Below are 21,971 nucleotides of genomic sequence, written 5' to 3' on the forward strand. Positions count from 1 at the left end.
AGATCCACATGCTAGTAAATTCGTTGCTCTGTTCCCTCTTTTTTTTCTTGAAACACCTGTTTAAGCATTATTCTTGAAACTAACACGTGGGATTGTAAAATGTTGTATCTGTCAATTATATTATAGGCCGTTAGACCCACATTACTGAATATATATGTCTGTCTCTCTGTTACGGCGCATGTGTTATGGTGCTAGTACAGTTATGTAGCCGACTGGTGTAAGCGTTACGGTGCCGGCACAATTAAGCAGCTGACTGGTATAAATGTTACCGTGTTAGTTCAGTAAAGTAGCTAACTGCTGTAGCGGTTTTACCCCGCGCTCAGCAATATTCAAGCTATATGGCGAGGTCTCTAAATAATCGAGTCTGGATCAGACAATCCAGCGGTCAACAGCATGAGCATCGATCTGCGCAACTGGAAACCGATGACGTGTCAGCCAAATCAGTGAGTCTGACAACCCGATCCCGTTAGTCGTCTCTTACGACAAGTAAAATCGCCTTTTAAGGCAAGCATGGGTTACTGTGGGCCTATTCTATTCCGGACCTACAAGGGTTGCTAACGGGTGTAAGTGTTGCGGTGCTAGCTCAGCGAAGTATCTAACTGATGCAAGCGTTACGGTGCTGTATAATAAAGTAGCTAACGGGTGCACGTGTTACGGTGCTGTATAATAAAGTAACTAACGGGTGCAAGTGTTACGGTGCTATATGATAAAGTAACTAAGGGGTACACGTGTTACGGTGCTATATAATAAAGTAGCTAATGGGTGCATGTGTTACGGTGCTATATAATAAAGTAACTAACGGGTGCAAGTGTTACGGTGCTATATAATAAAGTAGCTAACGGGTGCATGTGTTACAGTGCTGTATAATAATATAGCTAACGGGTGCAAGTGTTACGGTGCTATATAATAAAGTAGCTAACGAGTGCAAGTGTTACGGTGCTATATAATAAAGTAGCTAACGGGTGCATGTGTTACGGTGCTATATAATAAAGTAACTAACGGGTGCAAGTGTTCCGGTGCTATATAATAAAGTAACTAACGGGTGCATGTGTTACGGTGCTATATAATAAAGTAGCTAACGAGTGCAAGTGTTACGGTGCTATATAATAAAGTAACTAACGAGTGCAAGTGTTACGGTGCTATATAATAAAGTAACTAACGGGTGCATGTGTTACGGTGCTATATAATAAAGTAGCTAACGAGTGCAAGTGTTACGGTGCTATATAATAAAGTAGCTAACGAGTGCAAGTGTTACGGTGCTATATAATAAAGTAACTAACGGGTGCAAGTGTTACGGTGCTATATAATAAAGTAGCTAACGGGTGCAAGTGTTACGGTGCTATATAATAAAGTAGCTAACGAGTGCAAGTGTTACGGTGCTATATAATAAAGTAACTAACGGGTGCAAGTGTTACGGTGCTATATAATAAAGTAGCTAACGAGTGCATGTGTTACGGTACTACATAATAAAGTAGCTAACGGGTGCAAGTGTTACGGTGCTATATAATAAAGTAACTAACGGGTGCATGTGTGACGGTGCTACATAATAAAGTAGCTAACAGGTGCATGTGTTACGGTGCTGTATAATAAAGTAACTAACGAGTGCAAGTGTTACGGTGCTGTATAATAAAGTAGCTAACGGGTGCAAGTGTTACGGTGCTATATAATAAAGTAACCAACGGGTGCATGTGTGACGGTGCTACATAATAAAGTAGCTAACGAGTGCATGTGTTACGGTGCTATATAATAAAGTAACTAACGGGTGCAAGTGTTACGGTGCTATATAATAAAGTAGCTAACGAGTGCATGTGTTACGGTACTACATAATAAAGTAGCTAACGGGTGCAAGTGTTACGGTGCTATATAATAAAGTAACTAACGGGTGCATGTGTGACGGTGCTACATAATAAAGTAGCTAACGGGTGCATGTGTTACGGTGCTGTATAATAAAGTAACTAACGAGTGCATGTGTTACGGTACTACATAATAAAGTAGCTAACGGGTGCAAGTGTTACGGTGCTATATAATAAAGTAACTAACGGGTGCATGTGTGACGGTGCTACATAATAAAGTAGCTAACGGGTGCATGTGTTACGGTGCTGTATAATAAAGTAACTAACGGGTGCAAGTGTTACGGTGCTATATAATAAAGTAGCTAACGGGTGCAAGTGTTACGGTGCTATATAATAAAGTAGCTAACGAGTGCATGTGTTACGGTACTACATAATAAAGTAGCCAACGAGTGCATGTGTTACGGTGCTATATAATAAAGTAACTAACGGGTGCATGTGTGATGGTGCTACATAATAAAGTAGCTAACGGGTGCATGTGTTACGGTGCTATATAATAAAGTAACTAACGGGTGCAAGTGTTACGGTGCTATATAATAAAGTAGCTAACGGGTGCAAGTGTTACGGTGCTGTATAATAAAGTAACTAACGAGTGCAAGTGTTACGGTGCTATATAATAAAGTAGCTAACGGGTGCAAGTGTTACGGTGCTATATAATAAAGTAGCTAACGAGTGCAAGTGTTACGGTGCTATATAATAAAGTAGCTAACGGGTGCATGTGTTACGGTGCTATATAATAAAGTAGCTAACGAGTGCAAGTGTTACGGTGCTATATAATAAAGTAGCTAACGAGTGCAAGTGTTACGGTGCTATATAATAAAGTAGCTAACGAGTGCAAGTGTTACGGTGCTATATAATAAAGTAGCTAACGAGTGCAAGTGTTACCGTGCTATATAATAAAGTAGCTAACGAGTGCAAGTGTTATGGTGCTACATAATAAAGTAGCTAACGAGTGCAAGTGTTACGGTGCTATATAATAAAGTAGCTAACGAGTGCAAGTGTTACGGTGCTATATAATAAAGTAGCTAACGAGTGCAAGTGTTACGGTGCTATATAATAAAGTAGGTAACGGGTGCAAGTGTTACGGTGCTATATAATAAAGTAGCTAACGAGTGCAAGTGTTACGGTGCTATATAATAAAGTAGCTAACGAGTGCAAGTGTTACGGTGCTATATAATAAAGTAGCTAACGGGTGCAAGTGTTACGGTAATGTATAATAAAGTAGCTAACGGGTGCATGTGTTACGGTGCTGTATAATAAAGTAACTAACGGGTGCAAGTGTTACGGTGCTATATAATAAAGTAACTAATGGGTGCATGTGTTACGGTGCTATATAATAAAGTAGCTAACGGGTGCATGTGTCACGGTGCTATATAATAAAGTAGGTAACGGGTGCAAGTGTTACGGTGCTATATAATAAAGTAACTAACGGGTGCAAGTGTTGCGGTGCTATATAAAAAAGTAACTAGCGGGTGCATGTGTGACGGTGCTACATAATAAAGTAGCTAACGGGTGCAAGTGTTACGGTGCTATATAATAAAGTAGCTAACGGGTGCATGTGTCACGGTGCTATATAATAAAGTAGGTAACGGGTGCAAGTGTTACGGTGCTATATAATAAAGTAGCTAACGGGTGCAAGTGTTACGGTACTACATAATAAAGTAGCTAACGGGTGCAAGTGTTATGGTGCTATATGATAAAGTAACTAAGGAGTGCAAGTGTTACGGTGCTATATAATAAAGTAGCTAACGAGTGCAAGTGTTACGGTGCTATATAATAAAGTAACTAACGGGTGCAAGTGTTACGGTGCTATATAATAAAGTAGCTAACGAGTGCAAGTGTTACGGTGCTATATAATAAAGTAACTAACGGGTGCAAGTGTTACGGTGCTATATAATAAAGTAGCTAACGAGTGCAAGTGTTACGGTGCTATATAATAAAGTAGCTAACGGGTGCAAGTGTTACGGTGCTATATAATAAAGTAGCTAACGAGTGCAAGTGTTACGGTACTACATAATAAAGTAGCTAACGGGTGCAAGTGTTATGGTGCTATATGATAAAGTAACTAAGGAGTGCAAGTGTTACGGTGCTATATAATAAAGTAGCTAACGAGTGCAAGTGTTACGGTGCTATATAATAAAGTAGCTAACGAGTGCAAGTGTTACGGTGCTATATAATAAAGTAACTAACGGGTGCAAGTGTTACGGTGCTATATAATAAAGTAGCTAACGAGTGCAAGTGTTACGGTGCTATATAATAAAGTAGCTAACGGGTGCAAGTGTTACGGTGCTATATAATAAAGTAGCTAACGAGTGCAAGTGTTACGGTGCTATATAATAAAGTAGCTAACGAGTGCAAGTGTTACGGTGCTATATAATAAAGTAGCTAACGGGTGCATGTGTTACGGTGCTATATAATAAAGTAGCTAACGAGTGCATGTGTTACGGTGCTATATAATAAAGTAGCTAACGAGTGCAAGTGTTACGGTGCTATATAATAAAGTAGCTAACGAGTGCAAGTGTTACGGTGCTATATAATAAAGTAGCTAACGAGTGCATGTGTTACGGTGCTATATAATAAAGTAGCTAACGAGTGCATGTGTTACGGTGCTATATAATAAAGTAGCTAACGGGTGCATGTGTTACGGTGCTATATAATAAAGTAGCTAACGAGTGCAAGTGTTACGGTGCTATATAATAAAGTAGCTAACGAGTGCAAGTGTTACGGTGCTATATAATAAAGTAGCTAACGGGTGCATGTGTTACGGTGCTATATAATAAAGTAGCTAACGAGTGCATGTGTTACGGTGCTATATAATAAAGTAGCTAACGGGTGCATGTGTTACGGTGCTATATAATAAAGTAGCTAACGAGTGCAAGTGTTACGGTGCTATATAATAAAGTAGCTAACGAGTGCAAGTGTTACGGTGCTATATAATAAAGTAGCTAACGAGTGCATGTGTTACGGTGCTATATAATAAAGTAGCTAACGGGTGCATGTGTTACGGTGCTATATAATAAAGTAGCTAACGAGTGCAAGTGTTACGGTGCTATATAATAAAGTAGCTAACGAGTGCAAGTGTTACGGTGCTATATAATAAAGTAGCTAACGAGTGCATGTGTTACGGTGCTATATAATAAAGTAGCTAACGAGTGCATGTGTTACGGTGCTATATAATAAAGTAGCTAACGGGTGCATGTGTTACGGTGCTATATAATAAAGTAGCTAACGAGTGCAAGTGTTACGGTGCTATATAATAAAGTAGCTAACGAGTGCAAGTGTTACGGTGCTATATAATAAAGTAGCTAACGGGTGCATGTGTTACGGTGCTATATAATAAAGTAGCTAACGAGTGCATGTGTTACGGTGCTATATAATAAAGTAGCTAGCGAGTGCAAGTGTTACGGTGCTATGTAATAAAATAGCTAACGAGTGCAAGTGTTACGGTGCTATATAATAAAGTAGCTAACGGGTGCATGTGTTACGGTGCTATATAATAAAGTAGCTAACGGGTGCATGTGTTACGGTGCTATATAATAAAGTAGCTAACGAGTGCAAGTGTTACGGTGCTATATAATAAAGTAGCTAACGAGTGCAAGTGTTACGGTGCTATATAATAAAGTAGCTAACGAGTGCAAGTGTTACGGTGCTATATAATAAAGTAGCTAACGAGTGCATGTGTTACGGTGCTATATAATAAAGTAGCTAACGAGTGCAAGTGTTACGGTGCTATATAATAAAGTAGCTAACGGGTGCATGTGTTACGGTGCTATATAATAAAGTAGCTAACGAGTGCAAGTGTTACGGTGCTATATAATAAAGTAGCTAACGAGTGCAAGTGTTACGGTGCTATATAATAAAGTAGCTAACGAGTGCAAGTGTTACGGTGCTATATAATAAAGTAGCTAACGAGTGCAAGTGTTACGGTGCTATATAATAAAGTAGCTAACGGGTGCATGTGTTACGGTGCTATATAATAAAGTAGCTAGCGAGTGCAAGTGTTACGGTGCTATGTAATAAAATAGCTAACGAGTGCAAGTGTTACGGTGCTATATAATAAAGTAGCTAACGGGTGCATGTGTTACGGTGCTATATAATAAAGTAGCTAGCGAGTGCAAGTGTTACGGTGCTATGTAATAAAATAGCTAACGAGTGCAAGTGTCACGGTGCTATATAATAAAGTAGCTAACGGGTGCATGTGTTACGGTACTACATAACAAAGTAGCTAACGGGTGCAAGTGTTACGGTGCTATATAATAAAGTAGCTAACGAGTGCAAGTGTTACGGTGCTATATAATAAAGTAGCTAACGGGTGCAAGTGTTACGGTGCTATATAATAAAGTAGCTAACGAGTGCAAGTGTTACGGTGCTATATAATAAAGTAGCTAACGGGTGCAAGTGTTACGGTACTACATAATAAAGTAGCTAACGGGTGCAAGTGTTATGGTGCTATATGATAAAGTAACTAAGGAGTGCAAGTGTTACGGTGCTATATAATAAAGTAGCTAACGAGTGCAAGTGTTACGGTGCTATATAATAAAGTAGCAAACGAGTGCAAGTGTTACGGTGCTATATAATAAAGTAACTAACGGGTGCAAGTGTTACGGTGCTATATAATAAAGTAGCTAACGAGTGCAAGTGTTACGGTGCTATATAATAAAGTAACTAACGGGTGCAAGTGTTACGGTGCTATATAATAAAGTAGCTAACGAGTGCAAGTGTTACGGTGCTATATAATAAAGTAGCTAACGGGTGCAAGTGTTACGGTGCTATATAATAAAGTAGCTAACGAGTGCAAGTGTTACGGTGCTATATAATAAAGTAACTAACGGGTGCAAGTGTTACGGTGCTATATAATAAAGTAGCTAACGAGTGCAAGTGTTACGGTGCTATATAATAAAGTAGCTAACGGGTGCAAGTGTTACGGTGCTATATAATAAAGTAGCTAACGAGTGCAAGTGTTACGGTGCTATATAATAAAGTAACTAACGGGTGCATGTGTTACGGTGCTATATAATAAAGTAGCTAACGGGTGCATGTGTTACGGTGCTATATAATAAAGTAGCTAACGGGTGCAAGTGTTATGGTGCTATATGATAAAGTAACTAAGGAGTGCAAGTGTTACGGTGCTATATAATAAAGTAGCTAACGGGTGCAAGTGTTACGGTGCTATATAATAAAGTAACTAACGGGTGCATGTGTTACGGTGCTATATAATAAAGTAGCTAACGGGTGCATGTGTTACGGTGCTATATAATAAAGTAGCTAACGAGTGCAAGTGTTACGGTGCTATATAATAAAGTAACTAACGGGTGCAAGTGTTACGGTGCTATATAATAAAGTAGCTAACGAGTGCAAGTGTTACGGTGCTATATAATAAAGTAGCTAACGAGTGCAAGTGTTACGGTGCTATATAATAAAGTAGCTAACGGGTGCAAGTGTTATGGTGCTATATGATAAAGTAACTAAGGAGTGCAAGTGTTACGGTGCTATATAATAAAGTAGCTAACGGGTGCAAGTGTTACGGTGCTATATGATAAAGTAGCTAACGGGTGCATGTGTTACGGTGCTATATAATAAAGTAGCTAACGGGTGCATGTGTTACGGTGCTATATAATAAAGTAGCTAACGAGTGCAAGTGTTACGGTGCTATATAATAAAGTAGCTAACGAGTGCAAGTGTTACGGTGCTATATAATAAAGTAGCTAACGGGTGCAAGTGTTATGGTGCTATATGATAAAGTAACTAAGGAGTGCAAGTGTTACGGTGCTATATAATAAAGTAGCTAACGGGTGCAAGTGTTACGGTGCTATATGATAAAGTAACTAAGGAGTGCAAGTGTTACGGTGCTATATAATAAAGTAGCTAACGGGTGCATGTGTTACGGTGCTATATAATAAAGTAGCTAACGAGTGCAAGTGTTACGGTGCTATATAATAAAGTAACTAACGGGTGCATGTGTTACGGTGCTATATAATAAAGTAGCTAACGGGTGCATGTGTTAAGGTGCTATATAATAAAGTAGCTAACGGGTGCAAGTGTTACGGTGCTATATAATAAAGTAGCAAACGAGTGCAAGTGTTACGGTGCTATATAATAAAGTAACTAACGGGTGCATGTGTTACGGTGCTATATAATAAAGTAGCTAACGGGTCCAAGTGTTACGGTGCTATATAATAAAGTAGCTAACGAGTGCAAGTGTTACGGTGCTATATAATAAAGTAACTAACGGGTGCATGTGTTACGGTGCTATATAATAAAGTAGCTAACGAGTGCAAGTGTTACGGTGCTATATAATAAAGTAACTAACGGGTGCATGTGTTACGGTGCTATATAATAAAGTAGCTAACGGGTCCAAGTGTTACGGTGCTAGCCCACCAGTTTGTAGCAGTGAGAGATGCTGGTGTTGCCTCGTTTAATCAGAGTTCGAATTGGATGTACAGCTGTGTGATGACTTTACCCCACCCCAACCACTCACACAACCGCTCACTCAATCCCTCACCAACTACACACACACACATCCGTCCAGCCAGTCACTTACAGACCCACTCATTCAATCACTCACCATCTACACACTCACTCATCCGTCCAACCAGTCACACACACAACCGCTCAATTATTCACTAACCAACCACCCTGCCATTCACGCCAGTCACTCACTGCTTAATTCTGGCCCGGATCTGTAAAGACGTATGAGAATGATACATCCGTGTAGAAACTGCAGGCCGCGTTAAACAGCAAAATCATCCCAAAAAGTGCACTGATGACAATGTTTTCCGGTTTATTTCTACCAAAGCGCTTTTCGTCTCAACATGATCAGGAAGCGGTCACTAATGTTCAGTTGGATCTGTATGTGTCTCTCTCTCAACTCAGCCACAGCTAGGGCGTGAGAACCCGCGGCTTTCAATGTCGACATCATTGAAGAAACAATCAGCGCTTGGCAGTCACCACCACCACAAGGGAGACATCTCCAACTCTAACTCATCCCAATCCAGCCAGGCCGGATAAAGTCTTTTTCATACCTTGAGTACATGGCCGCAGTCTCGCTGTTGTTTGTGAAAGGTCGGTTGTAGTACACTGTTTTCCCCCTCCCTAAGAATCCCACCCACCAACCAAACGTCCCTACACTCATAACAGTGTGGTTGCACCGACTCAGTATGCACATATCAACTTCCGGTAGCATGTCTTTGAGCACAATGGCGTCCGGACCGGCAAGATTCTCCTCTGCCCACTGCTGCGAGTCGCTACCAATAATGAACAATGCATCGTGATAAAGACGCCGAAAATAGTCCATCGCTCGGAGGTAGAATTGTTTCGGGGCGGCACGTCGGCCCTGTTTGACGCGGATTGGCAACATGAGATCACCTCTTCTTACGTGTATCGCAATAAAGGTGCATGCATTTCTTTTTGACTGAGCATGCGCATGAACACAGCGCCCACGAGTTGCGGTTTTGAAGGGGTATTTCTTGTGTTTGTTGACAACTGACCAGAGTTTGGCATCTGCTGTCTGGACTATATTGCGTCTGAACGTGAACTGACGTCGGATGTTTGCTATCACGGAGTCGAAATATCTCCAGGACTGGAAGTAACCGAATACTCGCTGGCATGTATTGTTGTGTATTCTGTCCAACACCTCAGCGTCGTAACCACAGCAAGGTGTGTTGACGTTGCTGAAGCCGCCACAAGGTTTCCTCACGATAACCGATTCGTCAATGTGAAATATTTTGTTAAGCTGGTGATTCCTCGTAAGAAATATCTTCATTTTCTTCTTGCGTGCTATTGCATAAACTGCCGCGTATTCAAACATCTGGTTGCCAAGGCGACCGTCAAACCTTATGGTCAAAATTGGCTTTTCCTGCCAGCTGTTTTTTCTGTACCTGTGTTTCCGAATGGTGTTATGGAGTCTGTCTGACAATTTTTTATGTCCCCCATTTCTGAGTGGTTTGTCTATTGAGCGACTGGGTCGAGATTTTCCCAGACTGGCTATTTTGACGTCGCCATCTTCATGGATGACCTTAAGCTTCAGGTGTTGGTCGCGGAAGTCTCGGACACCGAGAGCCCTCACTTCTGAGGTGTCCACGTCAGAATAGTACTCACTGTGTAGTTGGTTTTCCATCAGTGCAAAGACGAGCAGGATGAACACACCAACAGCATATGCTGCTGAAACAAAACAGTTTGTGAGTGAGTAAGGTTTTTCGCCGCTTGACACAGCTATTCATTTGGGGAAAAAAAACAAAGTGATGGGGGTCGTAAGGACCCCCTCAGTAAGTCTTTCAGATTTTTTTTGTCGCGTTTGTTTTAGCAACATTCAAGTATCATCATGACAAGGGACACCAGAAAAACGCATCACACATTGCATCACATACGTAACGATGAATCTCACTTTGAACAAAAACGCATCACACATTGCATCACATACGTAACGATGAATCTCACTTTGAACAAAAACGCATCACACATTGCATCACATACGTAACGATGAATCTCACTTTGAACAAAAACGTAAATCAAATTAGTTGAAGTTAAGATTACACGTAATTTTACATTGCCAATTGAGAATTTATATCATATGATGTTATTAAACTTTTAGGATAAAGTTGTTCAACAAACGATCATGGTTTCAAATCGCGTATATTGGTTTGTATTGCACAGTGGTAGGCGGTGGCTTGGCATGTCATCGGTTCCCCAGTGTGCAGATCGATGCTCATGCTGCTTATCACCGGATTGTCTGGTCCAGACTCGATTATTTACAGAAAGTCGCCACATAGCTCGAATATTGCTGAGTGCGGCGTAGAACAGCTAACAAAATAGAAAAGTCATTGAGAGAAGTACTATAAGCCTAGAGTTCTTGGCCCCCATCCACAAAGTGTTCGCAGCGATACGACATTCGTAAGCTTGTGGTAAACTATAGAATTACGACAGATCGTAACTGAGTGCGGCGTAAAACTAAACTCACTCACTCGAATACTATGGAAACGGGTGTTAAGTATTCCTTTGCGTAATACCAGTAACCAATCAACAACTCGGAATACTAAAAATCCCACTTAAGTGTGACGTCATGGCAACGTGACACCATGGTAATACGACGTCTGCGCAGCAACTGACAAGAACCAGTAACAGGCTCCTCTGACAGGTGAGGTAGACTCAGAACCAGTCATTGTGTGTCTCGGATCTGTGCTGATTCAAGTGAGTGAGTGTGTGAGTATAGTTTTATGCCGCACTGACGAATCTTCCAGCTATATGGCGGAGGTCTGTAAATAATCGAATCTGGACCAGACAATCCAGTGACCAACAACATGAGCATCGGTCTGCGCAATTGGGAACCGATGACATGTGTCAACCAAGTCAGCGAGCCTGACCACCCGATCCCGTTAGTCGCCTCTTACGACAAGCATAGTTGCCTTTTATGGCAAGCATGTGCTGATTGAACATGACGAGACTTGTGTATGACGTCGTGATACCATATTGATGCAGTGGCTCTTGTATTGATGTTTCGGCTAATTTAACACAATACAATGCACATGGCTGGATTGGCACTATCAATGAAAGCCAGCTTGACCCCCCAGTCATCTTGCAGCTACCGCTGTTTACAGCCGGGTAGACAGCACGGAAGAGCAACGCGCTGTAAACACACAGAGACTCAGTCGTCGGCACACATGGAGTTGCCATGCGACGGAGTTGGACAGGCAAGTATGCCGGTCAGGGAGTGAAGACATTGTTGCCGGGCCGTGCATTGGAGACACTGTCAAATGCCCCAGCTGTATGTATGTAGACCATCTACTGTTTGCCAAAAGGTCTTTCACGCGAGGAGTCCACCCGAACAACACCTGAACACCAAGGGGGATTCTACTGGACACTAGGGATGGGAAACCACTGAATGCCATGGGGATCTCACTTAATAACACGGAGTGAGTGAACCAATAGTTAACGTCACATCGGCAACATTGCAGCCATTATGTGATAGCAATAACAACAGAGTCCCAGTCGATCTCGCCATGCGAGGTCATCACCATTGTACATTACAATACTCAAGCTCACACTCCATCCTTATCAGATCAAGGGAGACAATCCGTACTTACGATTTCGTCGTGCTTGTCTTCCGGCATACAGAATCCTCATCCTACCGGTGGTGGGCGCCCTCGCACGCTGCAGGCAAACATAAACACCCACACTTCAATTGCCTGGTGTTCCGAGTATCATCAGACCATCAGAATATTTGTGGTTAGAAGATTCTTAAATGGCAAAACATTAGCGACAGGTATCCTTTATTAGATAAAATAATGTTTCAGATGTCTTTCCGTATTTCGTGCCTGGCTGGTGTTTATGTAAGGAGTTTATTGCGCTTAAACCTAAAATCATGCATACTGGCGCCTTAGTTTCGTAACCCTTGAACCCGAACACAGCAATAGCAATATTGGCGTCCTATACATGGGTAGCACGGTATGCACGATACACACGTTAAGAACACGTTCTAGTGCAGCGTATTGGGGAGATACAAAACAAACCATGTTACGCGAATAGGGTTGCTTGTGTCTGTCACTCAAAATACATTTTCCGAAGCTTTTGAATGGAAGCATTTCGAGTGACAGTTTTTATGTCAGTCTGCAAAGGGGCATAAACTGTGTAGATGAGGATTTTCTGTGCGAGTCGCAAAACTTAGAACGGGAATTTGACCACATGAATAGTTGAGCAGATGATGATGAACCGATGCTTACTTCTTAACAGACAGAATAAGAGAGTGTACCAAACGGTTTGGCAAGCCTCTCAGTTTCTGAATATCAAAGCTTGGAAACTTTCGCAAAAAATAACAGAGCAATGAGCAGTGAGGGTTTTTAGATTCCTGGCAATATGAAAGGGATGGAATGAATCCCTGTCAGGCAGTAAAATATTAAGTATATCTGATGATCTGAATAGGACGCTGAGTCTGTCACAGAAGTAAGGACTCTAAGGGGTGAATGAGGTTAGATTTACAGTTTTACGACCCATTCAACAATATTCCAGCTATATGGCGGCAGTCTGTAAATAATCGAATCTCGACCTGACAATCTAGTGAACGACAGCATGAGCATCGATCTGCGCAAATGGGAACCGATGACATGTGTCATCCAGGTCAGAAATTCTTGCGCCAAACTGGTCGATGTAAACCTAACCACCGATGTCGCTTTTAGGAGTTTAAGAAACATGTAATCACTGGCACAGGCCAAGTAACGTCACCACACCACAGGAGAAGAATACATTGTGGGAGTCGTGTTCGCGTGTTGGTTAAAACCGTTTTTTATTTGAATGGGCCCGTTGTCCATACAGACTTGACCAAAAGTACATGTCGTTGAGGTGAGGAAATAATATGGTGATTGCTTAAAAATCTTAAATTTGAAAACACCACCCACCCACCCAAAAAAACCAAAAAAAACAAAAAACAAACAAACAAAAATAAACAGCAAAATATGACGACAGTGCTACTTTTATGCAATGTATGTACAACTTGACTGCAGATCAGTGGGTTGTTATCCCCGTTATACTGCTGTTAAATCTGTACACTTTGTTGTGGAACGTGACGGTGCTAGAGTGACATTTGACGTGTAATTAATGGATGAAAACATTGCGTTTTTGTTTCTGTATTTCAATAACAGGGGTACTATTGTTCTGATTTCTGCGTTAGGACAGGGTCAGTAATAGGGCGCCAGTATGTGAAAGTGGGGCGCCAATATACGCGCTAAAGTCGCCAGTATACAAAGCTAGGTCGCCAATAAACGAAAGATACTGGCCTCCAGTTCCGTCCTAATTGGAGAGATATGTTGTGTAATGGAGGCAGTTTTAGGTTTAAACTTCAGTATTGCTAGAAACCAGCAGTATAATGATAAGGAATTATAACGGTTGATCAAGGTAGTCAAACAAGCCAACACTAAAGCGCGCGATAACTTGGTCAGTTGTGCTTCAACAGGCAACATTTCAACACAAAGGTAAATAAATGTACAGAACCAGATATATACTGAACATCATTGAAAACGCACCACCTGTAAATTTTGAAATAAGGCAATAGAATCTTTTGGAAATGGAAAAATAATGGTGGGAATTTTGATAATAACACACTAGATCGTAAAACGCTCTACAGTAAAAAACGGATCGTTCGAACACATCATCGAACACATCACATGAAAACATCAAAATTCATGCACATCACACACGAAGGGCACAAATTGCATGCAGAAAGCATGCTGTTCAGGGGTATAAATGACCTTCGGCACAAAACCGTTCTCATTTTCGCAGTACTTTCGTAAGTAAAGTTTTTTCGCCATGCCAAGATTGTCACCAGAGGAACGAGAACAGGCCTTGGGTATGTTGCAGGTCGGCGCTTCAAGCAGAAACATTGCACGACGATTTGGGTGTCATCATTCGACCATTCTGAGGCTTGCTAACAGATACCAACAAACAGGAACCAGCAGGGACCGGCAACGCCCAGGTCAGGCACGTGTTACCACCCCTCGTCAAGATCGAGACATTGTACGGCGCCATATTCGGGATCGAACCTTGCCCGCTGCCAGAACCGCCAACGCTGTCCAGGGTCGACGTGGTTTGATCAGCGCTTCCACCGTCCGACGCCGTCTCCGTGCGGCAGGCCTAGGGTTACGTTGTCGACGCCCTTACGTTGGACCCATCCTGACTGACAGGCATCGCCGTGAACGCCGACAATGGGCTGAACAGCATCGTGTGTGGCTGTTACGACGTTGGCATGGTGTGGTGTTCTCCGACGAGTCGCGTTTTCGACGGGGTGAACGTTATCATCAGGATTGTGTTGTGCAAACCGATCGGTGGGGTGGAGGCAGCATTATGGTGTGGGGAGGGATAAGTTATCACCACAGAACCGCTCTGATTGTTTGTCGTGGCAGAGTGAATGCCGTTTACTACCGTGACAACATTCTTCAGAACAACGTCGTTCCCTTCTTTCACCAGCATCAAGATCTGCACACATTTCAACATGACAATGCACGAGCCCACACTGCACGTGTTTCGATACAGTATCTGGCTAACAACAACATTCCTCTACTTCATTGGCCTGCATTGTCACCAGATTTGTCACCCATCGAACACTTGTGGGATTACATCGGCCAACGCCTCGCACGTCGTCCGCAGATCAACAACCTTGGGGAACTCGACAATGCCTTGCAGCAAGAGTGGAATGCAGTGCCTCAGGACTTTATTCAGAGACTTATCCGTTCAATGAGGAGACGTTGCACAGCTTGTGTTGCTGCTAACGGGGGTCATACACGCTACAGACTTTCCATTTTGACCCCATCTTTATTTCATTGTCAGCTGCATTAAATCTTCACTGTTTTGCTTGATTGTTTTTTGCTTCTTTTCTTTATCAAACATTGGTCTACACAAATATGTAAAATTTACATAGATTGCCCACTTCTGCTCTTAGAAATCCACAATTTTAGGGGTGGTGCGTTTTCAATGATGTTCAGTATACTACCTTAACTCTTCAGTTATACGCTATGATGCTTGTTCGAGTATTATATTCTCAGCTGTTGGGAATAAACCAAAACCCCTGGCTTACAATTTGACAGACACAGACCCGTGTATTTTTACAAGCTGGGATCTTTCCATTGACCAAATTAGAGAATACAACACACAAATTCGAAAAATTCCACTAATGACAGGAATCCATGTTTTTTTAATTCTTGTCACTCAAAAGTGAAAGTCAACATGGCTAAACAGTCGCTATAGTTAAAACAAACATGTGAATAATGCATTTGCTATTAATTAGTTTCAAGTGAATTCGTCTGTCCTGTATATTTACTTTCTCCTCCTGTGACAGACACACAGACACAAAGACAGACAGTGATACGGACAAGCAGACGCACACAAACAGCAGTGTTCAAATTACCTTTTTGATGAAGTAACAAGTGCTTGCTACCTCGTGTAAAGATAGATAGCAAAGTCCCTCACCTGGTGGCAGCATTATTTCCTATTGCGTCAAATATATCATATACAGTATTCTTCACGAAGTACCTCCGTCTACCTATATGTATCAAGTTATGCAAAAGTAATATCTTTACTTGTATTAAAAGACGACATTTTATTTTACACTTCAGAAATGAGGAATGTCCAGCAAACATATGAATCAGCGATGTCAGACATCTGCACATGCGCACTGAGCTGACTGGTTCTATGTCGCAGTTATGCGAGTAATGATGTGAGACGATGTGCATTGTCTTTTTAAAGTCAAGGAGCAAATCAGGAGTAAAAGTGCACAAATGGAGATCTTTCCTTTGCAAACGATGGGTAGTTGACGAACGTAAGCGGCCGAGCAGTTTCACTAAAAAGTAACCAGGTAACAAGTTGTTTCAGGTAGCACAATAGGATTCTGAATAGCACATTTGCCACCTCAAAACCTTAGGTTCGAACCCTGTAACAGACAAAGAGTGGGTGAGTGAATTTAGTTTTATGCCGCACTGACGAATCTTCCAGCTATATGGCGGAGGTCTGGAAATAATCGAGTCTGGACCAGACAATCCAGTGATCAACAACATGAGCACGAATCTGAGCAATTGGGAACCGACGACATGTGTGAACCAAGCCAGTGAGCCTGTCCACCCGATCCCGTTAGTCGCCTCTTACGACAAGCATAGTGGCCATTTATTGCTGAAGACCTATTCTACCCCGGGACATTCACGGGTCCTCTGACAAAGAGACATACAGACAGACAGAGATAGAGACAGGCAGACAGAAGCACACAGAAACAGAGAGACAGAGAGAGAGAGAGAGACAAAGAGACAGATAGGCATACAAAGACAAACAGGTAGGCAATAATAGAGACAGGCAGAGATAGAGACATACAGACAAACAGACATACAGACACAGGCCCCCCTAAGTAATTGAAGGAATTACAGCAAATTTGAAGGAATTGCATCTCAAATGTAAACAAACGCAGCCCACTCGCGAAACAATTGCAGCGATATCGGTAATTTAGCGGTAATAACAGAAATACATCGGCCCTATCGGAAGCAATGTCGGTAATACTGGAAACACGATCGGCCATCTTCGGAGATTTTTCGGTCGCGATCGGAAACTCACGCAGCAAAACATGGCGTCGTTGGAAGAAGCGCCCGTCTCGGTGAGATTTGTTTTTAGTTTCTACTATTACATTTTTATACTTATCCATCTTTGACTACCCGCGTTGAATGCGTTTAGGTATGAGGTGTTGTCGGGGCAATAGCTTCTGCTTTTAGGAAAAGATAGTCACTCTAGGAGAGTGTCACAAGTCATGCCCCTGTAGTTTGTTTACATCTGAACATCGAAGTCGTGCCGATGATTACGAACGTGCGCCAGATATAACATCATTTTTTTGTAAAATGTGTTTAAATTTGTCAATTGCACTTCGTAGCAAGAAAAATTATGGCTCATAAACTTCTTCATGGCGCATGTTCATGATGTTCGTAATCATCGGCACGACTTCGATGTTCAGATGTAAACAATCTCCAGGGGCATGACTTGTGACACTCTTCTGCAGTGACAATCTTTTCCTAAAAACAGAAGCTATTGCCCCGACAACACCTCATACCTAAACGCATTCAACGCGGGTGGTCAAAGATGGATAAGTATGAAAATGTAATAGTAGGAACTAAAAACAAATCTCACCGAGACGGGCGCTTCTTCCAACGACGCCATGTTTTGCTGCGTGAGTTTCCGATCGCGACCGAAAAATCTCCGAAGATGGCCGATCGTGTTTCCAGTATTACCGACATTGCTTCCGATAGGGCCGATGTGTTTCTGTTATTACCGCTAAACTACCGATATCGCTGCAATTGTTTCGCGAGTGGGCTGCGTTTGTTTACATTTGAGATGCAATTCCTTCAAATTTGCTGTAATTCCTTCAATTACTTAGGGGGGCCTGAGACAGATAACATGTAGTCCGTAAAGACGAACCTGTCAAGTTACTCATGTTGGAAAGATATTTTTAGTTTATATGTCAGCCTGCAATGATCGCGGGTCCCCGAACCCAGGATGTTTGATGCGACCTTTGACCCCGATCTGACTGCAGGACATACTCCCGTTGTGGTCAGTCACATAGGTATAAGTTGCACCAGCGCCCCGACCCCAATCAAAAGCCAGAATTACAAACTGACATGCATACCTCACCCTAAATATACATTCAATAAACTGGAACCGATGCAAGAAACAATCAATGAACTTATTTCAGTGCTGGAATATTACACCGGGTAAGGTCGATATATTCTGGGTGGAAAGAGGGGGTTACGGGTGGAACTCTTTCCGCGATCTGGTGTCTAGATCTGGGTTTACCATTAGTACTTACATAATCAGCCGAATTCATCGCAGCCAGCTGATATCCCCAAACTGTCGTCACTCAGTTGTCTCCATGTCAAACACACTGTTCACCCTACCAAGGTCACGTGTAACATCATGCGCGTGCAGCACGGGTTCCATCGCTTCACACGAGAAGCGTGAGGGCTTGCACGACCCATTAATACAGACGCTGCTCTAACTGATCCCCACCCTTAATTAGTTTCCCCACCCTTAATTAGTTATCCCCACCCTCGCCGGCAGTGTGCGAAATAGATTCTAAATTCGGGCTAGCTGAAAATTGCTTGCCCACACACTAATTCACTGGCCGAAATTTGGCTGTGGTCCTGGGTTTTATCGTTTAGCTGCTAATATGATGAACAGTTTTTCAGATCATAATCCTGCAGGTTATAAACGTGCATCATAACAAGCTGGAGACAGAGTAAAATATTTACAGAAATACCTAATATAAATTCCCCAGCCGATAACCCCAGTTACTGGAGATATACTGACCCGACTGGATTTGTACAAGCACCGGGCTAGCAGGACACTGGTCATTTCGCAAACCGATGGGCATCTTATTCACCAGTATCCTAATATCCTGACAAGTTTTCTTTATTTTTGCTTAGCTTGAATCGTGTATAGTTATGCTTGTTTTCATTAAAAATGCTTCGTGGTTCAAGTCCTTTATTACACAAAGTCACAACGTTTCGAGACGGTTCCTAGTCTCACTTCACCTGAAGAAGATACTAGAAACTGTCTCGAAACGTTGTGACCTTGTATAATAAAGAAGTTGAACCCTAAAGCATTTTTAGTTTGATTCCACCAATTAACGTCTTTGAAACGACTTGTTTTCAGTGTTAAATATCTTGGTTATCAGCCATTGTCGTTGTTAGTGCGGTACCGTTAGTCCTCGTGTACCCTGGCAATGTATATATACATGTCTGAAAACGGTACAAGTATCTATACAGAAACGTCGCTTTTGCACCAGACAGGACTTGATCAACCATGAGCACTTGTTATTCCTATTGCTAACAACATCAGTTTGGGGTGATGGGTGTCAGAAAGTAAAACAGTTGTGATTGTTTTTTTTCGAATTTCAATTATGGCAAAAAATTTAATCCGTTTTCGTCTCTTAGCAGTTTAACAATTACATACACCAGAAGGAAGCACCCGATTTCGTTTTTCCTCTCGTAGGTGGGTATTGTGTCTTGTGTAACTGTGCTGTCCGTGTTCTGACAGTGTCTTACCTTGCCTCTCTCGATGTGTTGCGGGAATGCCTGATTGTATTATCTGAGAGTGAATGCCAGTATACTTACACGCAGTACCGGCGACTTCGTCCTCAGTGGTGTAACCCAGTGGTTACAGTTCGTCACTTAAAGCCCCGGGTTCGATTCTCCACACGGGTACGAGATGTGAAGTCCATTTCGCCATGTTATTATTGAAATTTTGCAAATAGCGGCCTAAAACTAACCTTACTCACTCACTCAATCAATCAATCAATCAAACAGTTTAGACGCTGAGAAGCTGCTACATCAGGGCCCACTTGCACAAAGCGAGCATAGGGCTACAATGCTTGTAACTCCCATTCTCCAATATAGACGCTAAGATAGCTTTGTGCAAGTGGGCCCAGCACGGTACTTGCTGACTTATACATCCACCAGTCAACTCCACATAAAATCTCGTCACTTCAGAAGCGATGGGAGATGGGAGACAAGAGTTAACTCCCCTTATATGACTTCGCTGGAGTACGGTGCCCACACCTTCACCGAAACGTCCTCTAAACAGAGAAGGTATTCAGCCATACATATTATATTTCCTTAATATTCCATCTTCTAAGGATCTTAACAGTTGATTCAATTTTATAACTAGTCCTGATAAAGCCACACCCCATCCCACCCTCCTCCCACTGAAATTTCTTTTCCCTGGAGAGCATTTCCCCTAGCCCCCGTACCTTTGGACTTGACGACTCATGTGAATATTGCACGTCAAAATGTAACAAGCACCTGTTCCTCGGTGGCCTTTGGATCAACTGATCATTGGTACACAATGAATAACACTGCACCGTAGCAACATATGCATGTCGCTGAATGTAGTCAATAGTGGGGACTTGGTTATAAGGAGAGTGGAGTCTGTGAGTTTTGCCCCGGAAACTCTGTGATATGTCACAGAGTCTTTGTGATTCTGGCATGTCACGAAATTAATTGTTTTTCGTAAACAATCGGTGTATTGTGAAAAATGACCCTATTAAGAAGTATAAACGTAATAGCACGTGTTCCAGCTAGTGTTTATTACCTTTCATTATCAAGCATGTACTTTTTTCATCATTGTGAAAAAGCCGTTCATATCCATTTATCCATTTCCATGAATTGCTCTTATGCCACCGAAACGTTGGAGGGGAGTAGGGGGTGGGGGGTCCCTGATCCCCGCATTTTGCTCCGCCAGCACACAAAAAAATTATTCAATGACTTAAATCATGTTCAGAAGGGGAACACCAACAACACCCCCCACCAACCCCCGTGATTTGTGAAGTCTAGACAGTGAAACGGATTTGGAATCGTCTTTGATAATAAGGTAACCGACATTTACAATATAAATTGCTCATTGCTGTGACCGTTCTCCACTTACGAGCAAATACTATGTGTGTGTGTGTGTGAGTGTGTGTGTGTGTGTCTGTCTGTCTGTCTGTGTGTGTGTCTGTGTGTGTGTGTGTCTGTGTGTGTATGCATGCTTTATTCAGTAAAGGGGCCGACGGTCCTTTGCACACATGCATGACAGATGAATTCATTAAATAACAGGAAGCAAATGCTATTCTTGTGTTTAAATATGGAAAAAGCCCCAAATGCTGAGTGAGTTTAGCTTTCCGCCGCTTTTGGCCATTATTCCAGTAGTGGAGTGTGTTTAGTTTTACGCAGCTTTTGGTCATAATTCCAGTAGTGGAGTGAGTTTAGTTTTACGCGGCTTTTGGTCATTATTCCAGTAGTGGCGTGTGTTTAATTTTACGCGGCTCTTGGTCATTATTCCAGTAGTGGAGAGTGTTTAGTTTTACGCGGCTCTTGGTCATTATTCCAGTAGTGGAGTGTGTTTAGTTTTACGCGGCTTTTGGTCATTATTCCAGTAGTGGAGTGAGTTTAGTTTTACGCGGCTTTTGGTCATTATTCCAGTAGTGGCGTGTGTTTAATTTTACGCGGCTCTTGGTCATTATTCCAGTAGTGGCGTGTATTTAGTTTTACGCGGCTTTTGGTCATTATTCCAGTAGTGGCCTGTGTTTAGTTTTACGTGGCTTTTGGTCATTATTCCAGTAGTGGAGAGTGTTTAGTTTTACGCGGCTCTTGGTCATTATTCCAGTAGTGGAGTGTGTTTAGTTTTACGCGGCTTTTGGCCATTTTTCCAGTAGTGGCGTGTGTTTAGTTTTACGTGGCTTTTGGCCATTATTCCAGTATTGGAGTGAGTTTAGTTTCACGCGGCTCTTGGTCATTATTCCAGTAGTGGAGTGTGTTTAGTTTTACGCAGCTTTTGGCCATTATTCCAGTTGTGGAGTGTGTTTAGTTTTACGCGGCGTTTGGTCATTATTCCAGTAGTGAGTTTAGTTTTACGCGGCTTTTGGACATTATTCCAGTAGTGGAGTGTGTTTAGTTTATCGCGGCTTTTGGCCATTATTCCAGTAGTGGAGTGTGTTTAGTTTTACGCGGCTTTTTGGCTCGGTGGAGGATGCTAGTAATAGACTTCACACATAGTACTCGTGCGGGGGTCTTCCGAGTGACGTGCGGACGCTTTAACCATTATGCTGTCGTTCCTGTCAGCGTCTTACCTGGT

At 42.2% G+C, this 21,971-nt stretch overlaps 1 protein-coding gene across 2 annotated transcripts; it reads right to left on the bottom strand.

Moving 5' to 3' along the window:
* Positions 1-8,211: 8,211 nt before the first annotated feature.
* Positions 8,212-18,284, bottom strand: LOC137259838 (galactoside alpha-(1,2)-fucosyltransferase 2-like). Of its 2 annotated transcripts, none has more exons than XM_067797463.1 (3): positions 18,169-18,284; positions 11,930-11,996; positions 8,212-10,007 (listed from the first exon to the last, which is right to left on the bottom strand). In XM_067797463.1, the coding sequence occupies exons 1-3, from the start codon at positions 18,184-18,186 to the stop codon at positions 8,827-8,829; spliced, it is 1,266 nt and encodes a 421-aa protein (XP_067653564.1). In that variant the 5' UTR covers positions 18,187-18,284; the 3' UTR covers positions 8,212-8,826. The 2 variants fall into 2 exon arrangements, with proteins under 2 accessions (XP_067653564.1, XP_067653563.1); XM_067797462.1 differs by having other exon boundaries at positions 8,607-10,010; positions 18,169-18,275.
* Between the last annotated feature and the right edge of the window lie 3,687 nt (positions 18,285-21,971).

Source organism: Haliotis asinina, chromosome 13, assembly GCF_037392515.1.
Source record: "Haliotis asinina isolate JCU_RB_2024 chromosome 13, JCU_Hal_asi_v2, whole genome shotgun sequence".
In the NCBI taxonomy this organism is placed as follows: Eukaryota; Metazoa; Mollusca; class Gastropoda; order Lepetellida; family Haliotidae; genus Haliotis; species Haliotis asinina.